The 25,272-nt window shown below is 36.7% G+C and overlaps 2 protein-coding genes across 5 annotated transcripts; both read right to left on the bottom strand.

Annotated features, from left to right (window-relative positions):
* Positions 1-573: 573 nt before the first annotated feature.
* On the bottom strand, positions 574-6,930 carry LOC114530275 (carbohydrate sulfotransferase 3-like). Of its 4 annotated transcripts, none has more exons than XM_028551875.1 (4): positions 6,571-6,930; positions 5,955-6,365; positions 4,436-4,547; positions 574-1,785 (listed from the first exon to the last, which is right to left on the bottom strand). In XM_028551875.1, exon 4 carries the CDS (start codon positions 1,778-1,780, stop codon positions 620-622), a length of 1,161 nt encoding a protein of 386 aa, XP_028407676.1. In that variant the 5' UTR covers positions 1,781-1,785; positions 4,436-4,547; positions 5,955-6,365; positions 6,571-6,930; the 3' UTR covers positions 574-619. The 4 variants fall into 4 exon arrangements, with proteins under 4 accessions (XP_028407676.1, XP_028407677.1, XP_028407678.1 ...); XM_028551876.1 differs by having other exon boundaries at positions 5,987-6,365; XM_028551877.1 differs by lacking the exons at positions 4,436-4,547; positions 5,955-6,365; positions 6,571-6,930 and adding an exon at positions 4,309-4,378.
* A 1,033-nt stretch (positions 6,931-7,963) lies between these two features.
* LOC114530333 lies at positions 7,964-24,256 on the bottom strand. The gene is given in 28 exon segments (XM_028551945.1): positions 7,964-8,398; positions 8,626-8,767; positions 8,912-8,965; positions 9,202-9,260; positions 9,527-9,679; positions 9,808-9,897; positions 10,297-10,512; positions 10,660-10,743; positions 11,165-11,539; positions 11,824-11,943; positions 12,260-12,448; positions 12,572-12,628; positions 12,631-12,831; positions 13,188-13,267; positions 13,478-13,679; positions 13,954-14,103; positions 14,475-14,635; positions 14,794-15,084; positions 15,752-15,863; positions 16,074-16,138; positions 16,400-16,484; positions 16,649-16,747; positions 16,868-17,158; positions 17,528-17,677; positions 17,828-17,976; positions 18,402-18,548; positions 18,849-19,055; positions 24,025-24,256. Coding segments are annotated over 28 exon segments (4,038 nt in total). The 5' UTR covers positions 24,077-24,256; the 3' UTR covers positions 7,964-8,341.
* Between the last annotated feature and the right edge of the window lie 1,016 nt (positions 24,257-25,272).

The raw sequence follows: 25,272 nt of genomic DNA, 5'->3' as shown, positions 1-25,272 counted from the left end.
AGTACACATAGTGTCCTGTCATTACTCGTCTGCTAAATGCGCTTACTGAATTATTTCGCGGCGCACATTTATAGCTCTTATCAAAAATCTCTATTTATCAACATCGTGTGTATGTAATAACTCAAAATGGTCTAGAAACTCCACGTTGTGTTACATTACAAACTCATATATCCGCAATACACCAAGCAATTAATCCCAATTTTGTAGTCGAAATTTAATATAGGTTACAGTAGATTCAAGCTGCTAAATAGGAGTTAAAGTGTTTAACTGTCTAGTGTAATGCGGTTGTTTTGTCGTGAACAGAGTTTATTTCGGATCAGCTATATGCACTGGCTAAAATAGCCGGCAAATTGTGTATTCTATAGCCCGCAAATACACCGTAATGATTGCGCTGCCCGCGTCAACCTCAATGCCCAATATGTTGAACTAGCACAAGAGTTGCATGCGAGTCGAAGAACATTGAGCGGTAGTTGACAAGAATCGATCTAGAAAATCGTTTTGAGTTAAACCCCACAGAGTAAACCTCTTCATTGTACGTTTGATATTTAGTTGGATGATTAACAGCAACATAAATTGAGTCAACAAAAATGAGCGCTTTCATGATTGATATTAACAATTTCTAAGAATAGTTAAGCAATTTTCTGGAAATACTCTTTGTTGTATGTATGAAGTTAATTACATCTTCACAATATTTATCAATAACCATTTCTTCAAATTTCGGAAATTTTACTTTCCTAGTTAGAACCTCAGTTGAATTTCTTGTAGTCTGATATGTTCCAGATTTTCCTTTTACCTTCATCATCGTATTCTTTTTAATCCATGAAAAAATATTCGCAGGAACTGGTCCCAGTTCGAGGAAATCATACAATTCTTTAACAGTTGAGAATGGATCAAGCATCAGATCACTGAAAACTACGAGTTTGTAGCGGTCCTTATAATACATGGATTCATTTTGAACATGTTTAATGTTTGCCCAAACAATGTGACAGACATATTTAACTTGTTGAGTAAAGTCCTTGTTTTTAAACCATCCTACCTTTTTCATAGATGCAATTACGCGGCGTGGATCGCGGATTAAATGAACAATCCGTAGGCTCTTATCTGCGTCCAGAATTTTCCTTATTCCCCAAAGGCCGCCATGTGGAAGTCTGTGAGTCAAGACCTTTGCAACAGTGACATTAGAACTGAAGCAGGAAGATTTTAAAATCATATAAAGGCATAGTTCTGGACTATTTGATAACTTACTGCACTGTCCTGGAAATGTCGACAGTTTCTTACTTTTCCTTCTATGACCGCGTTCCTTTAGCAAAAAATTTAAATATATTTCATTGGTGAACCTACAATCATATATATCGTTAAGAATTTTAAATTTCGCCGCGTTATGTCCACGTTCTCTCGCAGCCCATCCTAATGGCTCAAATAAATAGAAGACTTTGTTGTTTTGGTTAAAGAGATCACCCAAGAACGACGATCCAGATCTTCCACGGCTAATTATTAAAACCTTCTTTGAAAAGGGTTTCCACTCTTTGTTTTGTAGAATATTTTTAGATTCAAATATATTTTCCACGTTTAGGTCTCTGTTGAACTCGTAGCGAAGCAACTTTGAATTCGCCAGTAATCTTGTCCGATTTGTTTCCTTTACTACCGACCATGAAGTGATTAACCATTTCTGTTGCCCTACAACCAAATGCCAGGAGAAAATTGATATAATCCCGACAAAAATGACAATTCCACAAAATATTCTCCTTGTTCGTTTGTTGTTTAGATTAGCCACAATCATCGGACCTTGAATGTAATAAAAAATTCATGATAATCTTTGTTTATATAGTATCTCGGTCAAAATCTGACTTCGATTGCCTTTATTCCAAACAATTACTGGTCGCGACCTCTTTGTTTGAACAGTGCACTGCACGTGGATTTGCAATAGTCGACATGTCGTTTTGATTATATTGAATGCGGATACATTCTTGCAGATAATGGTAGAAAACGGGGTAAATTCTTGCGGATAAAGTCAGAAAACGCGGGTAAATCCGGCTGCGGGTAATAGTAGAAAACGCGGGTATAAATCCCTGCGGATAATAGTAAAAAAACGCGGGAAAATGGTTTTATCATCAAACAATCGTAAATGAACTGTTATTCTAGAAGAAAAACCCGCTTAAGCCACGTTTTGACAAGGTTTTGTTACTTTTTAGCTATATTTACAGATTTAATTATTTCGATTTTCGACGGTGGGCGAAAAATGTTTTCCTAAACTTCGTGGACAGAAGTGACAGTTTCGAGTTATCATTTATTATTATTATTATTATGCTTTGCCAGATACACACAGACTTACAGTACAATAATAAGCACAAATGATATAGGACACGGCAGGGTATACGCTACAGCTTACGCCAATTACAGCGGCCCTTGACAATCAATACAACACAGAAGACAAAACGAAAACACATTTATAGGACTAATAACAACATGAAGTCGAACGAGACAGGTTACGAGACACGTTACAAGACAAACATATAGACTTCCACGTTCTAGGATCTTCGGCATTATAATTCGAGTGCTTTGAAGATAATTATCATAATTTGCCCGACGGTAGGGTTGGCCTACATAATACACTCAAAGGGAGTTGCTCATCATGAAATGTATTGGTTAATAACCAACACTATTCCTTCCACCGTCGAAAATAGAAATAATTAAATCTTTAGTTAAATATAGCTAAAAACCTTGTCAAAACATGACTTAAGCGAGTTATTCTTCTAGAATATTAGTTAATTTACCATTGTTTGATAATAAAACAATTTACTCGCGTTTTCTACCATTATCCACAGGGATTTACCCCTACTTTATCTGCACGATTTTACCCGCATTCTCTCTCATTATCCGCAAAAATCTATCCGCATCCGCGTTTTCTACCATACCCAATATACACTGTGGAAATGATTTAGATAACAGTCTCAGAAACTAGCGGTCTCAAAAACAAAAGGGTCCTAGTGCTATAGATTCTTCATGAAAATATGTGAAAATTTATAGCTTCTTTTAGCGGGCTATATAGGTCAGTGCTCTACACTCAAGTAACTAGTGAGGCCATTTCCATCAATAAAATCATCACCCGTACATGAGCTATACGATTAAATAAATGCTATTGGCTAGCTTAAGACAAGTGCTAAAATGTGATTGGCTGACATAATAAACAAGCGGTGACTGTTCAAATTCGTTAAAATTTTCCGTGACGTCCGTGCGTCCGTCCTCTTATAGATCATGGCTCTCGACCAATGAAATCGCTTAAATTCTTGTATATAGACCATAGTCATAGACTATGCAAATGAAAAGGTATATAAACTAGTGACCGTGTCCGTGTCGTGAATCTAGTACCTATATGCTGATACAGAGTGCAATTTGCAATAAAATGTATTTAAAATACAATTTAATACAGGGGTCCATCGGACTACGTTCGACATACAAAATATCTCTAGAGTTGTCCGGAGTCCCCCCGATAATTCCGTCTGAACTCCCCCCTCTATTATTTATTTCCAGACATGCGTGCGAACATATAAGCTGGACAGCATCAACTATTAATTTTTCATACAAAGTGGAGTTTGTCATTATCCTGACACCCCGCTATCTGTACCTATTCCTTTAGATTATTCATTAATAAAACAGTTTTCTGTCTCCAAATTCACTATTTCTCTTTTTTAAAAACTTTAAAAAACGAAATTTTCGCAAGCCCAACCGGTGCGGGGGTTTTTGAGCAATTTCAGATTACAATTTACAAATTAATCTAATTAATCTCCCTAATTTTCCTGTTGAGATTATATCTCTATGTTTAAAGCTCCAGATGGTTGAACATCACTCGTCAGTATAGAAAGGAAACAATCAACAATGCCTCTAACTTTTCGCTGTCTACTTTATACACAAATATACAGATAAGACTCTTATTTAACTGTGAAATATCGATACCATATTTTCCAACACAGTTAGTAAATAAACGCAGCGATTGTAAACTTAACCAGAGCCAGAGGTTAGGGCTGTTTACATGATCCCGCGTTTGCCGTTTGGCCTAATCGTTTGGCCAGTTCAGCTTCGACTTCAGCTCCGGCCCAAATAAGCAAAATGGATGTCGATAATCCGCAATGCCCGCGCCAGTTACGCGCCCCATTGTTTTCTAGTCTGATGGTAATACATGTTTTTATGGCCCTACGCAGTTGACTCACCTAATTCAGCGAAACTGACACCGATGAACAGTGATTCACTTGACTCACTTGATAACACAACCAATATATATATATGTATATCTAATTCACATCGACTTACTTTCTGTACTTTTTCACACTTATTTATCGGTCAGTCCGGATCAAAATTATATCATTCATCTTTGTTTTCAGACCTTAGTGCTAGAAGTAAAGGTGTCATATTACATGAAGTCTAGAAAAAAGCTTACCTATTTCAAATATTGCCAGCTTCTTGATCGTTGACCATTTATTTTTCAATAAACACGAGAAATTTATTACTTTTATTTTTCCGTTTCAAAATTAGCAATTCGACCTTAAGCTCTAAATATAAAAATTGTAATATTTTCAGTATACAGTTGAATGTATTTCCTGTGTTACTGATAACGAGCATATAATGAATAATATAAGCATTAATTAAGAAGAATGTTGTCCTTCGTGTAATGAAAACGAGATTAATTAAACAGACAAGGTAATAACTGCTGGCCATAGCAACCAGGAACGTGTTGAAACGTGTGAAGTATTTCAAAATAGGAAATTAAACTGTATAATTATTTTGTACAATTGCACTCGACATTGTAAGTTCTAAGGACAATTACGACACAACTATCATTCCTATTTTTAATACGGTTTTGTATGTTTGGCGCCATTTGGTATCACATAATAGTGATAATACATACGAAGAACCACATAAGTAAAGTGCAATGAGGATAGCAAAGGATGAAAAAGTCCTTGAATTACATTGAAAATTTGGTGTGATTATAATTCGAGCTTTTCTGAGATTTGAAATTAAATTAGAATTTGTAATTTAAATGTTTGCATATTCAATTCTCTGAAGCATAATTTGTCACACAGGCATTGTCATTGAAATCATGAAATGTTATCGCAGTTTTATGTACACAGGTGCCTGTTCGTAAAACGTAGCGATGATTGCGGGTTGAATAGGTAGGTCTAGTCTGGGTACGAGGTAGGTCTAGTCTGGGTACGAGGTAGGTCTAGTCTGGGTACGAGGTAGGTTTAGTGCATGCATACCGTTTATTTTTTTCGTGTTACATAGAGAATATAATCCATGGTTGCGCGGAAATATGAATTTATTTCCAGCGATGAGAACTTTTTTTTATTATAAATCTGTTTTTATTAAAAATTTTAATTCCGAGGGCGCATATACCCTGCTTCCTGATTGGTTGATCAAACACGATAATCGCACATGTGTTATTATCGCTTTTTACCATTGCGGATTCGCCAATAAAACACTGCATATTATATAATAAATATTAATATTAAACCTGGTCTTTCGGTTGATATTTTACCTAACACAATATCAGATATCAGACAAACTATGGCAAGACCTGAACACGTAGCAAGGACCTGGCAAGCAACTCTGGATTGAGGGTGCCATGTGATTTTGACCAACTTACATAATGAAGAGACCATTGTTTTGGGGCCAACATTTTTGGCAAAAGTTTTTCTTGCTGACTCGTACAACTTTACTTCTTATGCCAGTATACTCAATAACATTTTTTAATACTGTTATCAAAATTATATTGGTGTGTAAAGTTGGTTAGTATTGAGTGAGGTGCATGTTTGTGAGGCACCACACAACCCCCTCCTGGTCACTATGCTCTTAATTGTAGATTCTCTTTTGTGACTGTTTTTGACCTATCTAATCTTATGTTTGCAGCATAAATGATGAAGTAATTTAGTAAAATTTTCACTTTTGTGATTATTCACCTTGCGGTTGATAACACCAGATGCTGCTCTACCTTGTCGCTGTGGAGTTCAGTTTGTTCATTATTCTGTTGTTTGGTCTTCCCGAGACTTCCTTGTATGTTGCTTTACAGTAGCTCCACTGTGAGAATAAGAGATTTCCTTGTGTGCAGCTTTTCCAAAGTTGCTTGCATTTATGTTCCCTATCACCAAGACTGCCTATTCTTAGTTATGCCTGCTGATGAATTGTTGTGTTTCAGCATAAGTGTCACTGGAACCTTTTCCTGAAGTTACACCAATGGCACCCATGGTACCTTGGTTGTATCAGGCTATCAGCAAAGCGTGGTAGTTTTCTGTGATGAGTTTGGTTTTCCTTCTACAGCCCTCTTGCTTGGCTTCCTCTTTGGAAGGTCTAATGCCTTCCACTTCAAGCATCTGAAATGCATTTGATGTGACAGGAATATGAAGAATATATTATAGAACCATGATTTGAATTTTGAAGCAATTTTGACTATGCAACACATCATCATACTTTTAAACACATTACATTTCTATCGCCAGAATTCAACATTATTTTGTTCTATGAAATATTAAAAAATTACAATTTTTACAAGTCTCACTTTAATACCCAAATCTTCACCTTAATTCACCCTCCATAATCCAGTCTTTCATTTTAAAGCCCACTGCCATTTAAAAATCTGTAAATATCGTCAAAATCAGCATGTGAAACTGCAGCTCTTTCCATAGGGACCATACCAAATACCTTTGGCTTTGTTGACTTGTGAATTCAAAGGAATTTTCAATGCATGGTTTTGTGTGTACGATACTTGACTCAACTCGCCGAATCGTTGAATTTAATCGTTTTTTATCAAGTTCAATGTTATAATCTCTATTTCTAGGCTGTAACATGATGTAATTCAATATATTGCAGCTACTTTGAGACTTTCATCATCGCATATCTCGAATTTGCACGACTGCTAGCGCCCCCGGCCACCGCCATTTTGAATTTAGCCGCGCAGGGGTTGGGAAGAGCATTCGGATGGATTAATTAAGGTGGTAGTGAGCCGATAAAATTTTTTTATGGTCGAGCATATTATATTTCGGTATATTCGACCATGGTGGAGGATACCATATTTCGGTATATTCTACAATGGTCAAGTATACCATATTTCGGTATATTCGACGATGGTCGAGTACACCATATTTCGGTATATTCGACCATAGTCGAGTATGTTATATTTCGGTATATTCGACCAAGGTCGTATGTACCATGTTTCGCTATATTCGATCATGGTCAAGTATACCGTATTTCGCTATATCCAAAAATATATTTTATTTTTAAATAAAAATATGATTCTAAAAAACTTGAAACTTTAATTAAAGTGTCAAGAAAAGCCTGGCTTGCGAGGTTGCGGTTAAAATATGCCATTCATTCTGACCAACATTTTTTATCGGCATCGTATTTACTCATTTTTACTCCATTTGGTATTGAAACGGGTCATTATGGGCCTGTTTACGTAGGGAGAGTTATATATATCCTGGCTAGCCGGGGTGAAAACAAATGAAATATAATGAAAATATAATGCTTTTTACTCGGGATAACTCGCTCCATGTAAACAGGCCCTAAATAGTTAAAGGCCTGATCTTTCCGAATGTGAAACAATTTCACTCAAAGACTTAGTAGTTCATGAATCAGCAATGGCGACGTGTTGAAGTTGGATACACCTTCAGAAGGGCCAATTGGATCGCAACCTGTTCCGCCTTTTATCAGTTCTGGCCACAATTTATTTTATTTCTCCAATTTTTATCGAAAAAGCTTAATAAGAGTGCAAAAACATTTTTCAGTTTTTATTTACAATTATTTGTTATCAAGGCATAATGTTTATTTTCTAATATGAAATCAGAGATACCACAACACAATGTCCTTAACTTTTAATTCTTCGGGTCTCTGAAGCTAAAGAGATCGGTTAATCTGGTACATACAATTAAGGATTTCAGTTGGTTTAGCATTGTTTCAGGAAACACATCAATAATGATGAAATAAAAGTACATCAATAACATTTAATTTCCTAAAATTTGTCTGGTAACTATATACAACATTTATGATGAATTAGTGCCATTTTTTATACTACATTACAACTGCATTTTTCAAATCAGACACACTGACCTCATTTGAAAAAGCTTTTTAAAAATGGTCATATAAGTGAAATTTACTGTCTTCATTTGGCGTGGTCTGGCTCGCTCGCTATTTCTACAAAATACCACAGGTAAATTTGTTTATCTGCGAAAATAACACTTCAGTTTGGAGAAGTAACTTGCTAGTCTTGTACAAATACTTTTAATGCCATCGTTGGCAGTTCGCTCTTTCGAGCATACAGCATGCGCGGATGATTTGAGAGGATAATGTGAGGCTATCTATTGATGTTGTTTTTCACAGCTTGTCCATTAACATATCCCACTTCATCTCTCTAGGAAATTGTAATGTAAACTTGTTATAGGTCAGATGTTAACTGCATACAAGATGGGATCTTTGTTGAAATAAAATTGTTGTTCAGTGTTGTACACATGGTTTTATGTTTCTTGACGCTAAAGTCGATTTAACTGTCCTATATTTGTCCCAGTTATTCAAATCATCGAACACCGTAGGAACGTATTTTAAAGGGATCCTTTCTGGTAAAATAGGTCATTTACATACCGCGCAACAGCATTTGAATTTTGTTACTATCCACAAGGTAACGGCAATGATTACAACCAGAGTAAATAATGCGAATATCACGCATAACGCTATCAGAACTTTTCTATCGACGATTTCTTGAACACGGGTCGAGGGGGCATCCCTGAAGTGGGAAAATAAAACATAAGAATCGTAAATGCAAAACGAAAAATGTTGCACTCTAGACTTTAATACTGAAGCTTTAACAATACCATTTTAAAGGTTTGATTAGTTCAAACAGCATATATGTGGATTTTAGGTAACTTACTGTTGTTGTTGTTCAGAGGGTGTACTAAGTCCGCCTCCAGACCATACTATATGTCTAAAAGTCGCAACAAAAAATGATATAACTATGGTTATCTCTTTTAACGCTGTCTTGCAAGTGGTGCGTCGAGGAAGGAGCAATCTTTTCAGATGTACAGTAAATATAATTTGGGTTCTATTAGGATAGTCGCGATCTCCGGTTATCAAATGAAATGGACAAGCATTGAGTATAAAATGCGAACAGGTTACATGTTACGTGAGTGATATAAGTTAAATAAAATTTCTTTCACTCACCCAGTTAATTGCAATCCATCTTTAGGGGTATATGAACCAACTTTGACCCAACTTTCGCCCTGTATTATTAAGACGAATAATAAATTATAAGTTCGACGAACAACAACAACGACAATGTACTACACCAAAAACAAGAAAATTGTGCTCATCTGAAAATCTAACAAGTCTTTTAATGCAGACTATCCAATAGCGATAATCAACGGCGGAACAGTTCAAGATAATTTTTACAAGCATAACAGTGAGTATGTCTGAAGTGGACGAAGCTGCTGTTATATCAAAACCCTTCGATATCAATTTTACCAAAAAATTATTTAAGTATTCGTACGTTTAAATTAACGACATCATAAACAGGCACGCCATCTTGTTTCTCGGAGAAATACTGTTTTGATCCTGTAGCGCTGTCAAATCCATTTTTCTCGTTTTTCATTTTCCGTAATTCATCCAGCAGATGTCTCCTGAGGACTTTCCGGTCGGTTTTCTGAACATGTAATCAGGAACACTTTCATTAAAATGTGAAAACGGTGAAGATGTGCAACGAAATGTGCAACGAAATGTGCAACGAAAGTTTATGCAAATATCTATCTTGTCATATCATGGCCGTCCTACCTCGTTGATTAGATCCACTTCGTAAAGTCTTTGTAACGCGGTTGCATACGCCAAAACTGCATCAAATACTTGAGGAACATAAGCAGAAACCTAATGAGAAAATATCATCAAAATATATCAGCACTTGCAAATGCGCTGAGCTATCAGGTGAGCTGAGCGTCACTCGTGGCTATTGGCGTAAGTTGTTTCCTGTGTCATATTCGGGCGTGCTATAAGCGCTGGATATTTAACAAGTTGAATAACTTCGTGCACGAGTGAACATTTCCTCACAGTGCGCGCGGTTATCAGCTCAGTTATCAATGTGAACGCGTTCTTTTCACGTTTACTGAGGTCAAGAAGGCGGATGCCGATGAAAATCTATATTGATGCTCGCTGGAGGATAAAGATGACAAAGACGTTTTGCCTTCTATCACTGCATGAGACAAATACGAAGACGCTTGAGAGACGCTGAACGACAGACATGCGCAAAGTCTTGGGTTTCAGACTAACCTGTTCTATCCTAGAAGTATGGATAATTCCTGGAAAGTCATTACGTTCACTGTTTTTCCATTCCTTCAAGAATTTCTCGTACACTGATCCTTTGCCACCACGTGGCCGCGTTCCCACCATGCCTTGCATGGCGCTCTGAAGGTTGGGGGATCGTTTGAAGGTGGATGAAGTTGATCCATCAGTACCCAACCAAGTCCAACCTTTACCTGTCATACCCTGAACAATGTGAGAATCATCTTTAGTCTTAAGCAGAATTTTATAAGTTTATAGCACTACTTGTATACTGACAATACTGATCATTGAAATGTTTTCCCCCCTAGAGGACTGTTACGGATTTTAAACGTTCTTCATATAGATACCTACCATATCGATTGCCGTCTGGAAAATTTTTTCCGCATCATCTGTACGCGAGACGACAAGATTCACAGCCATCTTGCTGTCTTTTATCTAAAATTAGGACAGAAGTTGGTCGTATGAGGTTTGGAGGCTTATTATCATTGTTCCGCGTAGGGGAATGGTGCGAGGGGCATATCTCAAAGTGATCAAGTCAGAGGGGCAATAATTACAGTTAAAACAAGAGATATGAAAAATCTTCTCTTTAGAGGGCTTCCGGATAAAAGTTTGTGTCTAAGGGCGACTAATTATTGCCCCGTTTAAACTACACTCAATTTATTGGCACGCCACGGCTAAAATGGGTTATTATATTAATGTTCAGGCGAACAAAACAAAGGCCGAGAACGGATAAAATGGGCACGGGTACCCATTTTAGCTGTGTCGTGCCAATAAATCGAGTGTAGTGTAAACGGGGCTTATGTAACACCCTACCACCTATCAATAGCAGGACCAAGGTAACAAAATCTCACCGTACCTTCCTTAAATGTCCCGCAATCTCCCTAAACTTCCTCGGTGTCATGCGCTCTTGCGCAGCTAAATTGATGCCGTCGTTCTGGAGCTCTTTTTCCGTTCGACGGATCAACTCCTTACTATATTCATCTTTTACGGAAATCGTTCCCAGTGCTTTCCACTCATGATGCGTGACCAGTTTACCCAGTGCCTTGGCTTGATGAACATCGGACGGACAGGTGCGGAAAAAATATGGATACTTGGTTTTATCTGAGAGAAATGGTGATGTCGAAGCGTATGATATTTGTGGAATGGCGCTATGGTTCGTTTGTTTTGAGATGGCTATTGAACACTCTGACCGCGCTTCGCCAATGATCATGTCGACATCATCAGTGAGCATCTGTGGATAGAGAAGGAAATTTTAATACAAGTGCTTGATAGTACATGATATGAGGATGGCAGAGGGGCTGAAAGGGTGGAGGCTTTTAAAAAGTTTCTACTTTTAAAACAGTGGAAGGTTCTCGTTGGTATTTTAGCTTATTCGAGGTGATTTTTTGAGAAATGCATCATTCTCTTTTCAGGAGTTCCGATTTTACCCATCCGGGACCGGGAATACTATCTAAAACTGTGTAACGGGGATTATGAATATTTTGTGCGAACATCATGAAATTAATGAACACTCACAGCAGCTTGTTTACGGCAAGAATCAACGTCCACAGAAGTCTCAATGATGTCATATTCCAAGTGAATATTGTACACAGAATCACTATTGATCGTCTTTACTGCGATTTTAAAAGCTGATTTCTATAAAAACAAAAAAACGATTATCAACATTTCTATGAGAGGTTCATGTTAATGCGCATTCTGTAAAAGGATAGAAGGGTTTTGGTGTTCTGTTTAAACGAAAGACAAACATCTAGACAAGTTAATCACGTAGGGTAATAACCAGGATTCTTAACTAAACCATAACCTAAGGCCCCGTCCACACCATTCAGAAGAATTTGAAAACGCAAGAATATTCTTACGGTTACGCGTATCGTGTAAAAAGTCATCTCTCGATATTCCATTGTTTAAATGACAAATTGAAAGGTATAGTCCATAGTTTTCTATGCTAACTCACCCATTCTTCAGCCAGATCAGCTATGGGCCCAAACAGCTCACTGGTCGGAAAGAACGCCGCAATCTTGTAGGAAGGTTTGACCGGTCCCACTATAGGAATTGTGACACCACCGGAGAAAATAGGATCTCGGAACAGCGATATACTTTTAGTCCGCGGGATATAACTACCAACTGTTTTCCACTGCTTGCCCTGGAGGAAAGAATAAAAAAATTTTTTGAGAAAGATACTATTAATGATCTCAACCAAAGTGCATATATTTTCCTAGGTTGACTCGATAACTATATAAATACATTCTGATGTACATGTCCTTACCACTAAATTGACAACTTCAAACGCTGGTGGACCTCCTTGTTTTTTGTCGAAGAACATAGTATACCCCCCCCACCAATAGCGCTCGTAAAGCCTGCCTCTTTCTTATTGGCCCGTTTCAACTTATCATAGAGTGCTTTGCGTATGTCTATAATCTTAGATTTGCTAGTAATTATTTCCTTTCTGGCCAGTTCAGACAGTTCCAAAGCCATGCCGTGGAAAGCATCGAAGAGATGAGCGAGGTATGTGGTCTTTGAATGACTCTGAAAGTGAAAGATTACAACAAATATGCTCGTTTAGACCTTCGTTAATTGTCGTCGCTAAGCGATTCGTCGCTAATCGACGTCACTTCTTTACTTTACGTGTATATTGATGAAAACGCCGGGATTCAATAATAAATGTTGGGTTTAAACTAGTTAGAATATCAAGAAACTAAACAGTAACGAAAGGTCCTGGGAGGGTTAAAAATCGTTAATTTGCCGACAACTAGTCATCCCCCTCCCAAACCCCCTAGCGACGGCCCTGTTGGTTGCTTATTTGTTTGTTTATTTGTTTACAAGACATTCTCAAGCGTGGACAGGATTCGTTAGGATACGTGTTGAAATTTAAGGATACATACATGTTTCTTTTCATGATAGTGTGATGCCTCGCGTCTTGCCAAAGCCAGCATGAACTGATCAAATAAACGACCTTCACCATCTGAAATATGGTAAATCAATCAGAGTATTAGTATAAAATGTGCATGCGCACTATATATTATTTGATAGAGTTGCTGAAGTACATATTGAATGTTGCATTGGTAAAAGTCTATAACTGATTGCAACATGTGCTTTTTTTACACGTTATTCAGACACAAACGACGTGTGGTTAGAAAACTAAAATGAAAAAACTGCAAAAATTTTGACTTACGACTTGGGTGAATCCCAATCACCCCTTGCATTGCTTCTTGCAAGTTCGTAGCATCATCAAACACAGAAGTGGTTGATTTATCTGAACCAATCCAGATCCATCCTCGTCCAACCATATCTAGTTCCTTCAACTGTTGAAACACAACCTCGGCATCATTTCGTACCATAAATACCAAACCAACATTGCAACCCGCTCGCTTTAACTGTAGTTAAAAAAAGAAACATACAAAACTAGTCATCATGGTAGTAGATTGGTAGTTTTGAATTGTTCCTCTTAGCTTTGCATGGTTATTTTAAGACTCTCTTAGGAAGAATCCTAAAACTATTTTACCAAACTGAAACTGAACTTAATGCAACTGAAACGAGATAATATAACCTTCAGGACATAGCTCCAGCCACCAAAATAAGAGGCACATATATTAATAACTGTTACAAACACACAACTGATTCTTACGAGTTACTCGAGACCATAATTACCTTGGCCACTTTTGGTCTGACAATCCCCGCATGAGCTCTTGTTTGAAACTTTTCAGTTACGGTAACCGAGACATTTGTTTTTGCAAGTTCAGCGAGAACCAGTTCCGTGAGATCTTGACCGTACGCATCGTTGGTGGCGATTGTACAAACCTAAAAGATAGTATACACCAGTGATTTACTGTTGTACATACTTAACCCTTTTCACCATGCAGTACAGTGCTATCCATTACTGTCCATCTTTTTTGAGAAAAATGTTATGAATGGGATCATCAGGGACACTATGTTGTACGCAGGAAATATATCGAGTTAATTTATTCTCACGATAAAAATGCCTGCCAAACATAGCCTACCACCAGTAACATGGAACTTGGATGCACTTCAGAACTGGTACAACTCCTTCAGAACGATTTTCATGGTCGATATTAATCTATTGCACCTTAAATACTTCTTTAAAAAAGTAATACTAGTATGGTATTGTACCTCAAACCAAAATGACTCAATATTGATAAACTTTAATTTACCTTCTTCCACTTATACAGTTTGATGAGGGCCACAATGGCTATAGCTTGATCGACATTGGATGGAGCAGTTCGGAAGAAATATTTGTACGTTGACGACACATCAGAAAGTTTACTAGATGTTGAAGCGTATGAAATTTGTGGGATCATGTTATTGCTTGTTCCTTAATGGAAGAAGAGAAATACCGTGAGTTTCTTTACACAATTAACCCCAATGAACAACTGGTATTCGCAGAACTGCGGTTCGTGCTCTATAATTCTGTGCTTTTGTTCTTGATATACAGACTGAACTTGTCTTCAATAAAACATTTGAAGTGCATACCTAATATATCAGCTGCTTTCATGGAGCAAATCGACCTGTAAGCCCCAATTACCGCCACCACATCAGACTTAGCAAATTTAGATGCGATTTCTTGACATGATTGCGAAGGCTTTTCACCGGAATCATGTTCGATCCCTAAGAAATCCACAGCCAATGATTGATCATTGTTGAACATTTCTAGAGCGGTTTGAAATCCTTCAAGATACTGTTTGCCAAGGTCCGCCAGCCCACTCAATGACGGGTAAAAAGGAGTTATGAAACCAATCTTCAATGTGATTTTTCCAGGTTTACCTGTGGTAAAATACCCCACAGTAAGTAATAGTGACACTACTCTCTAGCTCAAACTAAATTAATTAATTTATATAATATATACTGGTAAGCTTAAGGGGCATTGCATGAGGACAATCGTTTATTGTTTTCCTGCAGTATTTACACGAGTTTCACTGCCAGTGATTCTATTGAAGAAGGCTAACAAGCTGGGGGGGGGGAAATTTCGAAAAAAAGTCGATAAGAAAGTAGATACATAGAAAAGGCTACATATATATGAAAACATATACTCAATAAATGAATTAAATCATTAACATTGCACAATCTTGAATTGTAATTCCACTATCCTATTTAAGGGCTTGAAATCACTTCTCCCAAACTTGACATAGAATTTCAACAATATAGCTAAGTCCCTTCTAGTTCCCCTCAACTCACTCTTAGCTACTTCGTTTTTCCCCATTGGCATTTTTTTGGTCAAGTGGGTTCAATGATGGGTGTAGTCGTGTGGACATAAACCGTCTGCCGCCATCGCTCATCAGTTCTTATCCACACTCATCAACTTTAAGCTGGTTTAGTGTAATCGATGCGCGCGGTGCTATCCTGACGACGTCTGGTTCCAGTTGCAAGCTAGACCACAAGAAACCGTAGTCGGCTAGTCACAACTGACCTTAGTTTGCAATGGAGTTCTTACCCGTATCGCTGGGAGGCTGCATGGTGTCGCCTGGCCATCTTATTTTTCCTGGTAGAAGAGAGAGCCCTGATCGTCTTCTGCTCCAGTAACCAACTTGTTTCCATTCATTATCCTGTAATATAATACGGTCAAGATGTGCTGAATTGTTTCACTGTTACTTGAAACCTTGTATTAATGTTTGTATGGAAAGCAAAAATTAATGGGTAACCTACGAATTTTCTAACACTTCCCAATTGTTTATTTTTAAAAATAAAACCTTTTTTTGGACCCGTAATTAAACGCGAAGTGAAGACAAAGACTGTTTTAAAAGAGAAGCATTTACCACTAAATTCACAATATCGTAATATGGAGGTGCATCTTGATTTTCGTCAAAGTATGAAGGCGGACCTATAAGAATACGAAAGCATTTTTAAGGTTTTTATTGTGATTGAGAAATGAAGCGAGCAAAAATATAGCGCAATCCCAAAACAATAAATCCTACAAGCACATAGGAGAACCAGCCATAACTTTACAACTTTACTACGATACCAACGGCCCCAACGCCCCCCCCCCCCCTTCTCTTTCTACAAAGTGGAGTAAAATCTGCCATACAACCCCCATTTGCTACCCAGGACACAAGTTACTTTCTGGTCACTTTGAAATATTTACCAGTAGCGCTATCAAATCCATCCTGTGCATTAAAGTTCTTCAGTTCATCGAAAACAATGTCACGAAGCCTTGAATTACTCTCCCCCTTTACAGAGAAAATATAGCACATGAGTTATTCTATTAGTTGCATTTGAATAGATACAGCAGATAAATCGATATTTTAAATGTATAAATGTATATCGAGAAAATGGATAAATGTTTATCATCTAATTCATTAAGTAAGTATTAAAAGTGGTAATGACTTCTCACCGGCTGAATAATGCCTCTTCTTGCCAGTTTATCAAATGCTTTGAAATACGCAGAGACAGCATCAAAAACTTGTGGTGCAAATGGCGACATTTTCGGCGTCTGTAAAATAAGGTGAAATAACTTAACTCATCGCTACAAAAAAGATAATTTTAAAGACGCTGTGACTATGATCCTGGAGTTCCTCCCCCCTCTTATTATATCACAAAAAGATCATCTTACATCATATGACCAAATAACCCCGGGGTATTTTCCTTCTTCTTTGTCTGACCATAATACTACGAGATCCACATATTTCGGTCCACCGCCGCTTTTCACGGTCAGCCCGATCAATCCATTCATTGCCTCTCTGAGCGTAGGTTCATTCCTTAAGGAGGCTGCGGAAACTTTATCTGATGCAATCCAAACCCAGCCTTCACCTGTCATGCGCAACTGTCGTATTTGATGAAATGCTGTGAAGGCATCATTTGGTAAGGCACTAATCACGTTAATTCTTGTTTCCCCCTTTTTGATCTAGAACACAGATTGTTCAGAAAATTGTCATTGCCACCAAAATAAAATGACAACCCTTAAAAACCCTGCTATGTCGAAATGCATAACACTCTAAATATTTTTCCCACAAAATTCAAATTTTTTTTTAACTAACAGAAATATGAAAATGCCAACCTTTTTAGTCTAATTTTTTAACCCTAACTTTGTTATATATTTATGCAACTTGGAGATGTTTAAACAAAAATAATATCTTCTTAGTAGACTGTGGTCATGTAAATTCACACGTATCTTTCACAGGCCATACCTCCGGCCTCCCCTACGAAAGGTTCTCAGTACTAAATTAGTATCCTTTGTGGATCAATTTACCACTGAATGTTAATATTTGCAAACCTGTTCAACTTTTGTCTGAACAACTTGTGAGGTATCTCCTCGATTGAACCTTGCTGATTCAAGGACGTTCACATTTCGTTTCTGTACTTCGTTCTGAAAAGCATTGGCAAAATCTTGCCCATCACGGTCTCCAGTAGCGATTGTACTGACCTGAAAAGATGCGTAGAAAAATTGTGTAACAAGTTTAAAAAAAGGAAAGTATTTCTTCTTTCTACTTCACTTTGATAACTTCGGTTAGTTCATACTTCTCAGTGCTTCATGTAAATGAAGTGACTGAGATGAAAAGAACATTTGCAGTACCTTCTTCCACTTATACATTTTAATGATATCAGCCAAAGCTTCTGCTTGATGAATGTCACTCGGGACTGTCCGAAAAAATCTTGGGTAGTTTAATTTATCTGAGAGTTCGACGGCTGTAGATCCATAGGAGATTTGAGTCAATGTTCGTGCTAGGATGACAAAAATTAAGAATTACTAAAAAATACATTCAGTAAGTACCAGCTTATATTTAGGGTATAAGATATTCCCTAGGCCTCTGGGAGGATATCTGAGTCGTGAAACTGTCTAGGTGGACACGTCTGAAAGCTGAATTTTCTCAAGAAAATATATAAATAGGGCTACAATTAACAGAATTCCTCTGTGTTAGTTAAGCTCATTAGTTCTGGTTTAGGAGCCCTCCGGCAAAAGAAAGCTCCAGTCCAGAGTATAACTCCCCTAATTAAGGATAAGTGCAAACAAGCATGAATAAAACGATGTAGTGAATGGATATCAGCTAGAGTATTATTCTGTGATGGACCCAACCATGCATTACTGTATTCCTTCTCAAAGATAGATTGAAAAAGTAAAATCGGTTTCGAACTTTCGAATGACTTACATTTCGTTTTAAAATATTGATTGAGTTCGATCGAGCAGGTTGATCTAAAAGCACCAACAACTCCGACTATCTTAGGGTCCGCAACGAACTGTTTGGCTATTTCTCTGCATTTTAATTTGTCGTTATATCCGCTGTCTTTGACTTGACCTAAAAGCAATAATTATTTTCAGAAGGAAGTTTGAGTAAAGGCAAGCAAAGTACATAAACAAACAGCCAAATAAGTGAGCGAAGAAAAACAATCAAAAGCAAAAATCGACACAGGGAAATAAATTAGTTGAACAAACGAATAAGTAAACAAACAATGAAAAAATAAACAATAAGAAAGAACTATATAAGTGAACTGATTTCAAAAAAAGAAACATATAGTCACAAACAACACTACAGTCATCACTACGTTTATTCGAAGTATAGCTAAACGGTTTAGGCAATATATTTTTGCATTCTTACTAGAAAAATCTGTTTCCAACACGATCTTACTGCCCTGTTTCCTGGCTCGTGCATTTATAACTTCAACTGCCAGTCTAAATACTGAATCCAGTTCACGACCAAGAGTTGCTGTGGCCGCTAATCTGTTGTCCAATGGAGCGACGAATCCCAATTTGATTTTAATTTTATCCGGTACAGTTGAATTGCTGGTATTTCCAAAAACGAATTCTAGAAAAACAACATAAAATCACCACCATCCTTTTATAAAAAACGTTGCGGTCATTGTTGGCCGAAAAATATCAGGAGAAATTTGATGTCGCTATTAAGCAATGGGCATGAACGTCGGTGGGATTAAACAAAAAACCCTTTGCTCAAAACGTCGACGTACATTTTTGTATATTTTTGTACAAATTATTTTCACCCTTCACTCAGTCTCAGGTTTAAATGTATGTGATTAAACCACCACTCTATTTTTAGAATACTATGGTCATCGAGTATTACACAACAGTTGGCCATATTTTATACAGAAGGCGGAATAAATTTAGGGCGTCGAAAGTACTTTGGTTTGTGCGTGACTCGTGATGACTGATTTCTGATGAGGTATCAAGTATCCTTAATAGTCTACAAATAAACTATCGTGTTCAACTACCTGGACGCAATATCGCATATACGAGTAGGTTTTCAAGAGATAGAGAACTCTAACCGTAAAATTGAATAGGGAGAATGTTTTGTTGTAGTCTTTCCCTTTAGCCCTAACCCTTTCCCTCTATTCTATAACATGGGGTCCACGCTGTACAATAAATAGGGAAATCTTTTAGATTCAATATTTTATGCCATGAAAATCAAATAATGGGCTAGGTGCATTTATAACCAGAGGGCATTGCAAGATAAATAGAAAAAAGAAATTTCGGATGGAATTTACGTGCTTTTTGTCAAAATCGGTATACGTCCAGCAAATATGAAAACATTTACAGACAGGTATTTATATTTTAAAAATAGCTGGAGACAAACGTCACTGATTTTAAGTAGATAAAGCAAATTCATGTTTTACAGATTCGACTGAATGTTTGAAAAACAATGAGTTAGGACAGGTACTTTTGAACTGCATACACTGGAACGTTAAAATTTTGCGAATCTTGGAAGGGTTGCAGGATCTGGGAAACACGCGGAGATTATGCTAACAAGCCGTGGACAGCTCGTAATGCGTCAGGTCGAAATAATGGCCGTTTCTATCAGTTAAGATAACCATATGTTGATGACTTTGTGTTTTTTAGCCAATCACATTTGGTCTAAGAAATTCTTTACGCCTTGCGAGGTTAAACAAAGATAGGGTTACCACAAAAATGCCCGCCTAAAATAAGAATTCTTGTTAACACTGTCAAAATAAACTAAGCTATTAAACTTCCACATTTCAATTTAATATAGTTTTAAATGATCAGAATCTATATGTTGTGTTCAATTAGTCGGAGTGGCTTTAGACAATTACCAACGTCTTTATTTTAGGATTAACTAATTCAACTCTTCAACATCTCTTTAAATTATCTCCATGAATATGCCCTATAGCTTGGTTTGATTTACCGAATACCCATCCCAAAATGCGTTTTTGTCATAACTTCACATTCACATTCATAAACTAAAAATTCAAAATATGGAATATCGAAGTGCATGAAAATGTCTTAAAACATATTGAACCAAGCCCCACAGGTGTGTCCGTGTATCAAGATTGAATTTATTACCTGCATCCATATTGTGTGGGTTGAAGTCAAGTAATTTTATATCATTGTTATTGTTAAACTATAAGAAATTTTGATGACTATAAGAAATTTTGACATCGCGTTAATTTTACCTCGGTTGTGGCATAATATCCAGTTTAGTCAACGACTAAACCTATAGAGATCTTATTTTACGGTCTATAGGCGTATTATGCTCTCATATATGTTCGAAAGAAACATAAAGAGTACATTCTATATAACACAAAGGTCGCTCTAAAAACATCTCGCAATTATCAAATTGACAGTACTAACAAGGTTTGACAGCTCGTGTATTTTTGGTGGTGAACTGACTGAACTCTTTATCGCGCATGTTCAAAGAACACACAATTCATCGGTAATTATCTTAGTTTAAACTAGCAGCTTTTAAACTATTCGGGAAAATATATCAACGATAATGACTTGAAGTATTCAATAAAAATTTCACAATAGTCAATAATCAATATATACGAAATGACTGCTAAGACAACAAAGATTTCTACTTGAATTAATGACGTTAACAATCAAGTTTTGTTATGGTTATACAAGAAGTGAGAAGCTTCGATGAAATAAATAACAGGAAACAAGTAGACAAAATTCATATAATACAAAATGGTTGGAAGAATATCAAGCATGCATGCGTGCATGATCACAGGGTTTTTTGCTTGCTGATGTTTAACAAGAAGATATAAAACAAACAAAACTTGCTGATATAACACCATATCATATGGATTTAATGGTCTTAAACCACACCGTCTAGCTATATTTGAAAGTATGGTATGTGACTTCATGCCTAAAACAATCTATGACAACGAACATCAAAGACAAAGAACTATAAATTACCCTCCAGTTTATCGGGTGGTATTCTCTAGCGCGATTATATGCAGCTGGAAAGAAAATAGGATTATTGCGTGGGCAAGGTGCCAGATTTCCTTCTTACACCTGTATTGCCTCATTTGGGAGGCTAATTAAAAAGTAGGCAAATTTATCGTTTTTATGTATACGATTTTTCTCACTGCCTATATAACACACATACGATATACAACTATAGTCAAAATACGGAAACATATATTAAGTGTACTTAAAACTTTCACAGTAGACAAACAAGGTACTAAATATCTGTTTTAATTCATCTTAATTCTTCCTTTTCTTAACAACACTCGAATGTCCTGACGGATTAAACTTTAATCCAGGCCATGGGTGTATACTCTATCTAATGCTATCGATTTGTGGCCCAATATACTATTTGTAAGTTGTTCGTGATTTCTCTTTGAACTTTTCATTGTCGGTTAAACATCAATAGCAACTTTCCCGAAGGACAAATTTCCACTTTGAAACACCTTGCCTCTGCTTCTAATCACGCTAACAGAATGGAATGCGTCTTCGTCGAATGTTAAATATTTTGATACAAGTTTCAACAATTATAAAGTGAACCTTTTGAATAGTTGAAAACAAATAATTTCACCCCAAATACACTAGTCCACTGTTCAACGATATAAAAATGTTATAAAAGTGAAGTTGTTAAATAGAAACTGTGAAGTTTAAAGAAAGCGTAATATGAATACGCAATATGATTACTCCCTATCAAAGAATCAAAGACTGAATTTTGAAGTCTACAAAACAAGTTTTATCTATGTTGCCACATAAAACCTTTTGGTACATTGACGGCCAAGAGGTATATGAATAACAGTTGTATTGAATCAACCACATCTCAAACTGCATTGTCAAAGATCTCACACGCGCCCACAGGCGACACTTATAGCTAATAGCTAATAAAAAATACACATAGTCTCTTTTAATTCTACTCTATACCTTTTGAAATAACTTGGTGATCAAAAGAATAAGTCAAGTGAAATGCTTTCATGATATTATTATACTAATTAAAAACATTTGTCAGTTGTGGGAAAATTTACAAAAAAATGTCTTTAGATATTGAACGAAATGAGCTGTAAATTGAAATATATTATCAAATGTTTAACGCTTCCAATATGGCACTTTCTTCAAATAATCTCCAGCAATTATAGTTAAGAAAATCAATAATATTTTTTCGCGTTCCTTGCTATCCGGTATTAGGAAACGCCCGACTGTCGATGTTTTCAATATTTCAATGGTGCACAGATGTTGAACGCAACATCAAATTATTATTCTGTTTTTGATTTTTTTTTAGTTTACGCATTTTATTTTAAACGCTGCGTTCTTCCGCGCGCGCTCTGCGCTAAACAGAGTCACAACTAGGGGTAACGAGTGCGAAATTTATCAAATTAGTGGAACGACAGCTTTTTGATTTATGGCTTTCGGGGCTCGAATGTCACGGAGATCAGACACAGTGGGTATATAAACGATACAAATTAAACTCATTTATAAATATACACACGTGAAATTTCACGCACAATACTCTACTAGCAAGTATAGAAGCACAAGTTTGCCAGTTTCGATGGAAAATATAACCGCAAAAGAACTAAACTGAAGCGGATTTGCCCATTTCTGTCAAGAGCACATTGTCACTTTGGACAGGATTCAAATTCATTTGAAATCACAAATTAGAGCTATAAGGTGTAGGATACATACAGTACAATTGTACATAATTTTAAGTTAGAGAATCTCAAGAGAAATCATAAATTTCTCCAGAGTAATCTGCTTTTGGTTTCACATTTAATTGATATCCTCTCTTGTCTTGGGCAGTTATTAAATACCTATATATATAATACTACAAATTCTCCACGAACAACAAAGAAGATCTGTATTTATTTGGTTTGAAAATGATTTTGGATTTGCTGGTCAAGCATTAAATTCAAAAGAATTATAAATCACACAAGCAATTAAGAAACATTGGCTGGAAAATTTGCCCAACAAAAGTAAAATATCAGGTTAACATACATCAATTGCGGTTGTGTTTCATTTTTGTGCTCTTCAACTCATTAATACCTTGCAGCTTTGTTTGAAGTGATATAAAGCGGACTGTTCAATTAAACTTCAGCTAGCTTTTCTAATGTTAGTTAGAGCTATTAAAACAGGGTACCTTTAAAGTTTACGTATGTATTTTAAGATAACTGAGATCTATCGCAGCACTAAATTTTAAAACTATCGAAGTACTGCATCATCGCTATTATCTTAAACTGCTTCAAAGGCTTTTGTCGAGTATTTCAGCTATAAACGCAGTATTCAGACGTTTGTCTGGCAAACTAGCGAAAGCCTTTCAACAAGAACAAGCTAACAATGATAAACTGCCCGGCGTTTATCATATTTTGACGTTTCAATCGTTGTGGGGTTAAATAAAAGAAGCTTGAAAGTCAAGCAAGCTTTGTGATAGGACGAGAATGATTCCGTTTTAATCAGAAACGTCGCAAAGTTTGACAAATGGCGCTTAGCGTGGCGAGAGCTATTACGGGTAACAAATGGGTTTGGGAAATCTTATACAGCGCTATTAATCAACGGAGAGACTGGCTTACCTGTGAAACATACAATGTACAAAATTAAACCATAAATTTGTTTGTATTCCATGGTCAGTGGGAATATAAAGTATGTCCAAAACTCCACTTTTCTTGGTAGAACATGAGTGGTTAGTCCAACAAAGGTCTGAATGCGGCAAGTGTTTTGAACTAATATACTAGGCAAGATAAGAGAGTAATGGTCGGTATCCTGTAGGGGTCCTCCTGTTGCTTGACAGTTAGCGTCAAATCGTGACACCCAAGTGTCATTTTTAATTGCTATTTTGATATATCAGGAAGCGGCACGAATTCCAGCTTCAAGCACGAATATAGAACCTTCCTAAACATCAGCGCCTTTTCCAACCATAGCGCGCAAAATTGTATCGGTTTTGGATTATTTGAACAGCATAATTAACATAAAATGCGCGGCCGTCCTGAATTTAATTCTTTCTTTTATATACAAAAGTGACAACAACATATGGGCATAGATTGATGATGGTGGGTGTAGCATGCTAACCCAAGCCAAGATCTAATGAAAAATATGTGATGGGGTCAATTTACCGCGATTGCTAGGAAATAAGCCAATCAGAGAACGAGAAAACGTAACCTCGCAGACATTTGGTCTGTTATTTGTTTCAATGAAGTTTTGAATATAGCACACAAAGAATGATACCTTGTTAGTCAAATCAGGGAAAAGTTAGACATAATAGAATAGGCAAAACATTAGAATAGAAGTCAACCCTGGAACGGCGGGAAAAGGCTCTTCAGTTATATCCTGAGCGGATAATAATCATAATAGCCTGAGAAAGCAAAGTCTGGCATCATAAAGTATTCACCTAATTCAATTACATGTCACTTAAAGCTTTAGATTTTTATGTGGTCTCACAAAGGTGTCAAGTGTTTTTCTTACTTACCCGTTTCAATTCAATAGTTTGTACAAATACACACGCGCTTGTATAACTGTTTTCCCTATCTTCCCTTTACAACGTTTTATTTCAAATAAATCTGCAACAATGATAAAATTTCATACTTGTTAAAACCTCAGTAAATTTGCTTTCAGGCAATGTTGGATTCAAGTTTCCCTTGCCACGTCTTATAAGCTGTACGCGATTTCGCACGTGGATAACACGTAGAATATGGTCCGGGAGCCATTAACGATACAATAGCCGATATAGTAATCTGTATTTGTATTCAGTTTTCAACCTTAAATATATTTAGATTTGATCATTGTTAAAGACACTTATATTCCCAGCAATAGCTACAAACAGT

The sequence above is a fragment of the Dendronephthya gigantea genome, unplaced genomic scaffold (assembly GCF_004324835.1).
Source record: "Dendronephthya gigantea isolate DGI-Jeju-01 unplaced genomic scaffold, DenGig_1.0 000061F, whole genome shotgun sequence".
NCBI classification, from domain to species: domain Eukaryota; kingdom Metazoa; phylum Cnidaria; class Anthozoa; order Malacalcyonacea; family Nephtheidae; genus Dendronephthya; species Dendronephthya gigantea.
The sequence above is the reverse complement of the archived record's forward strand: the minus strand, read 5'-3'. Positions and strand labels throughout refer to the sequence as shown.

Bases quoted from the DNA above. Each gene is read 5' to 3' on its own strand.
- LOC114530275 (XM_028551875.1), bottom strand. From the start codon at position 1,780: ATGATTGTGGCTAATCTAAACAACAAACGAACAAGGAGAATATTTTGT.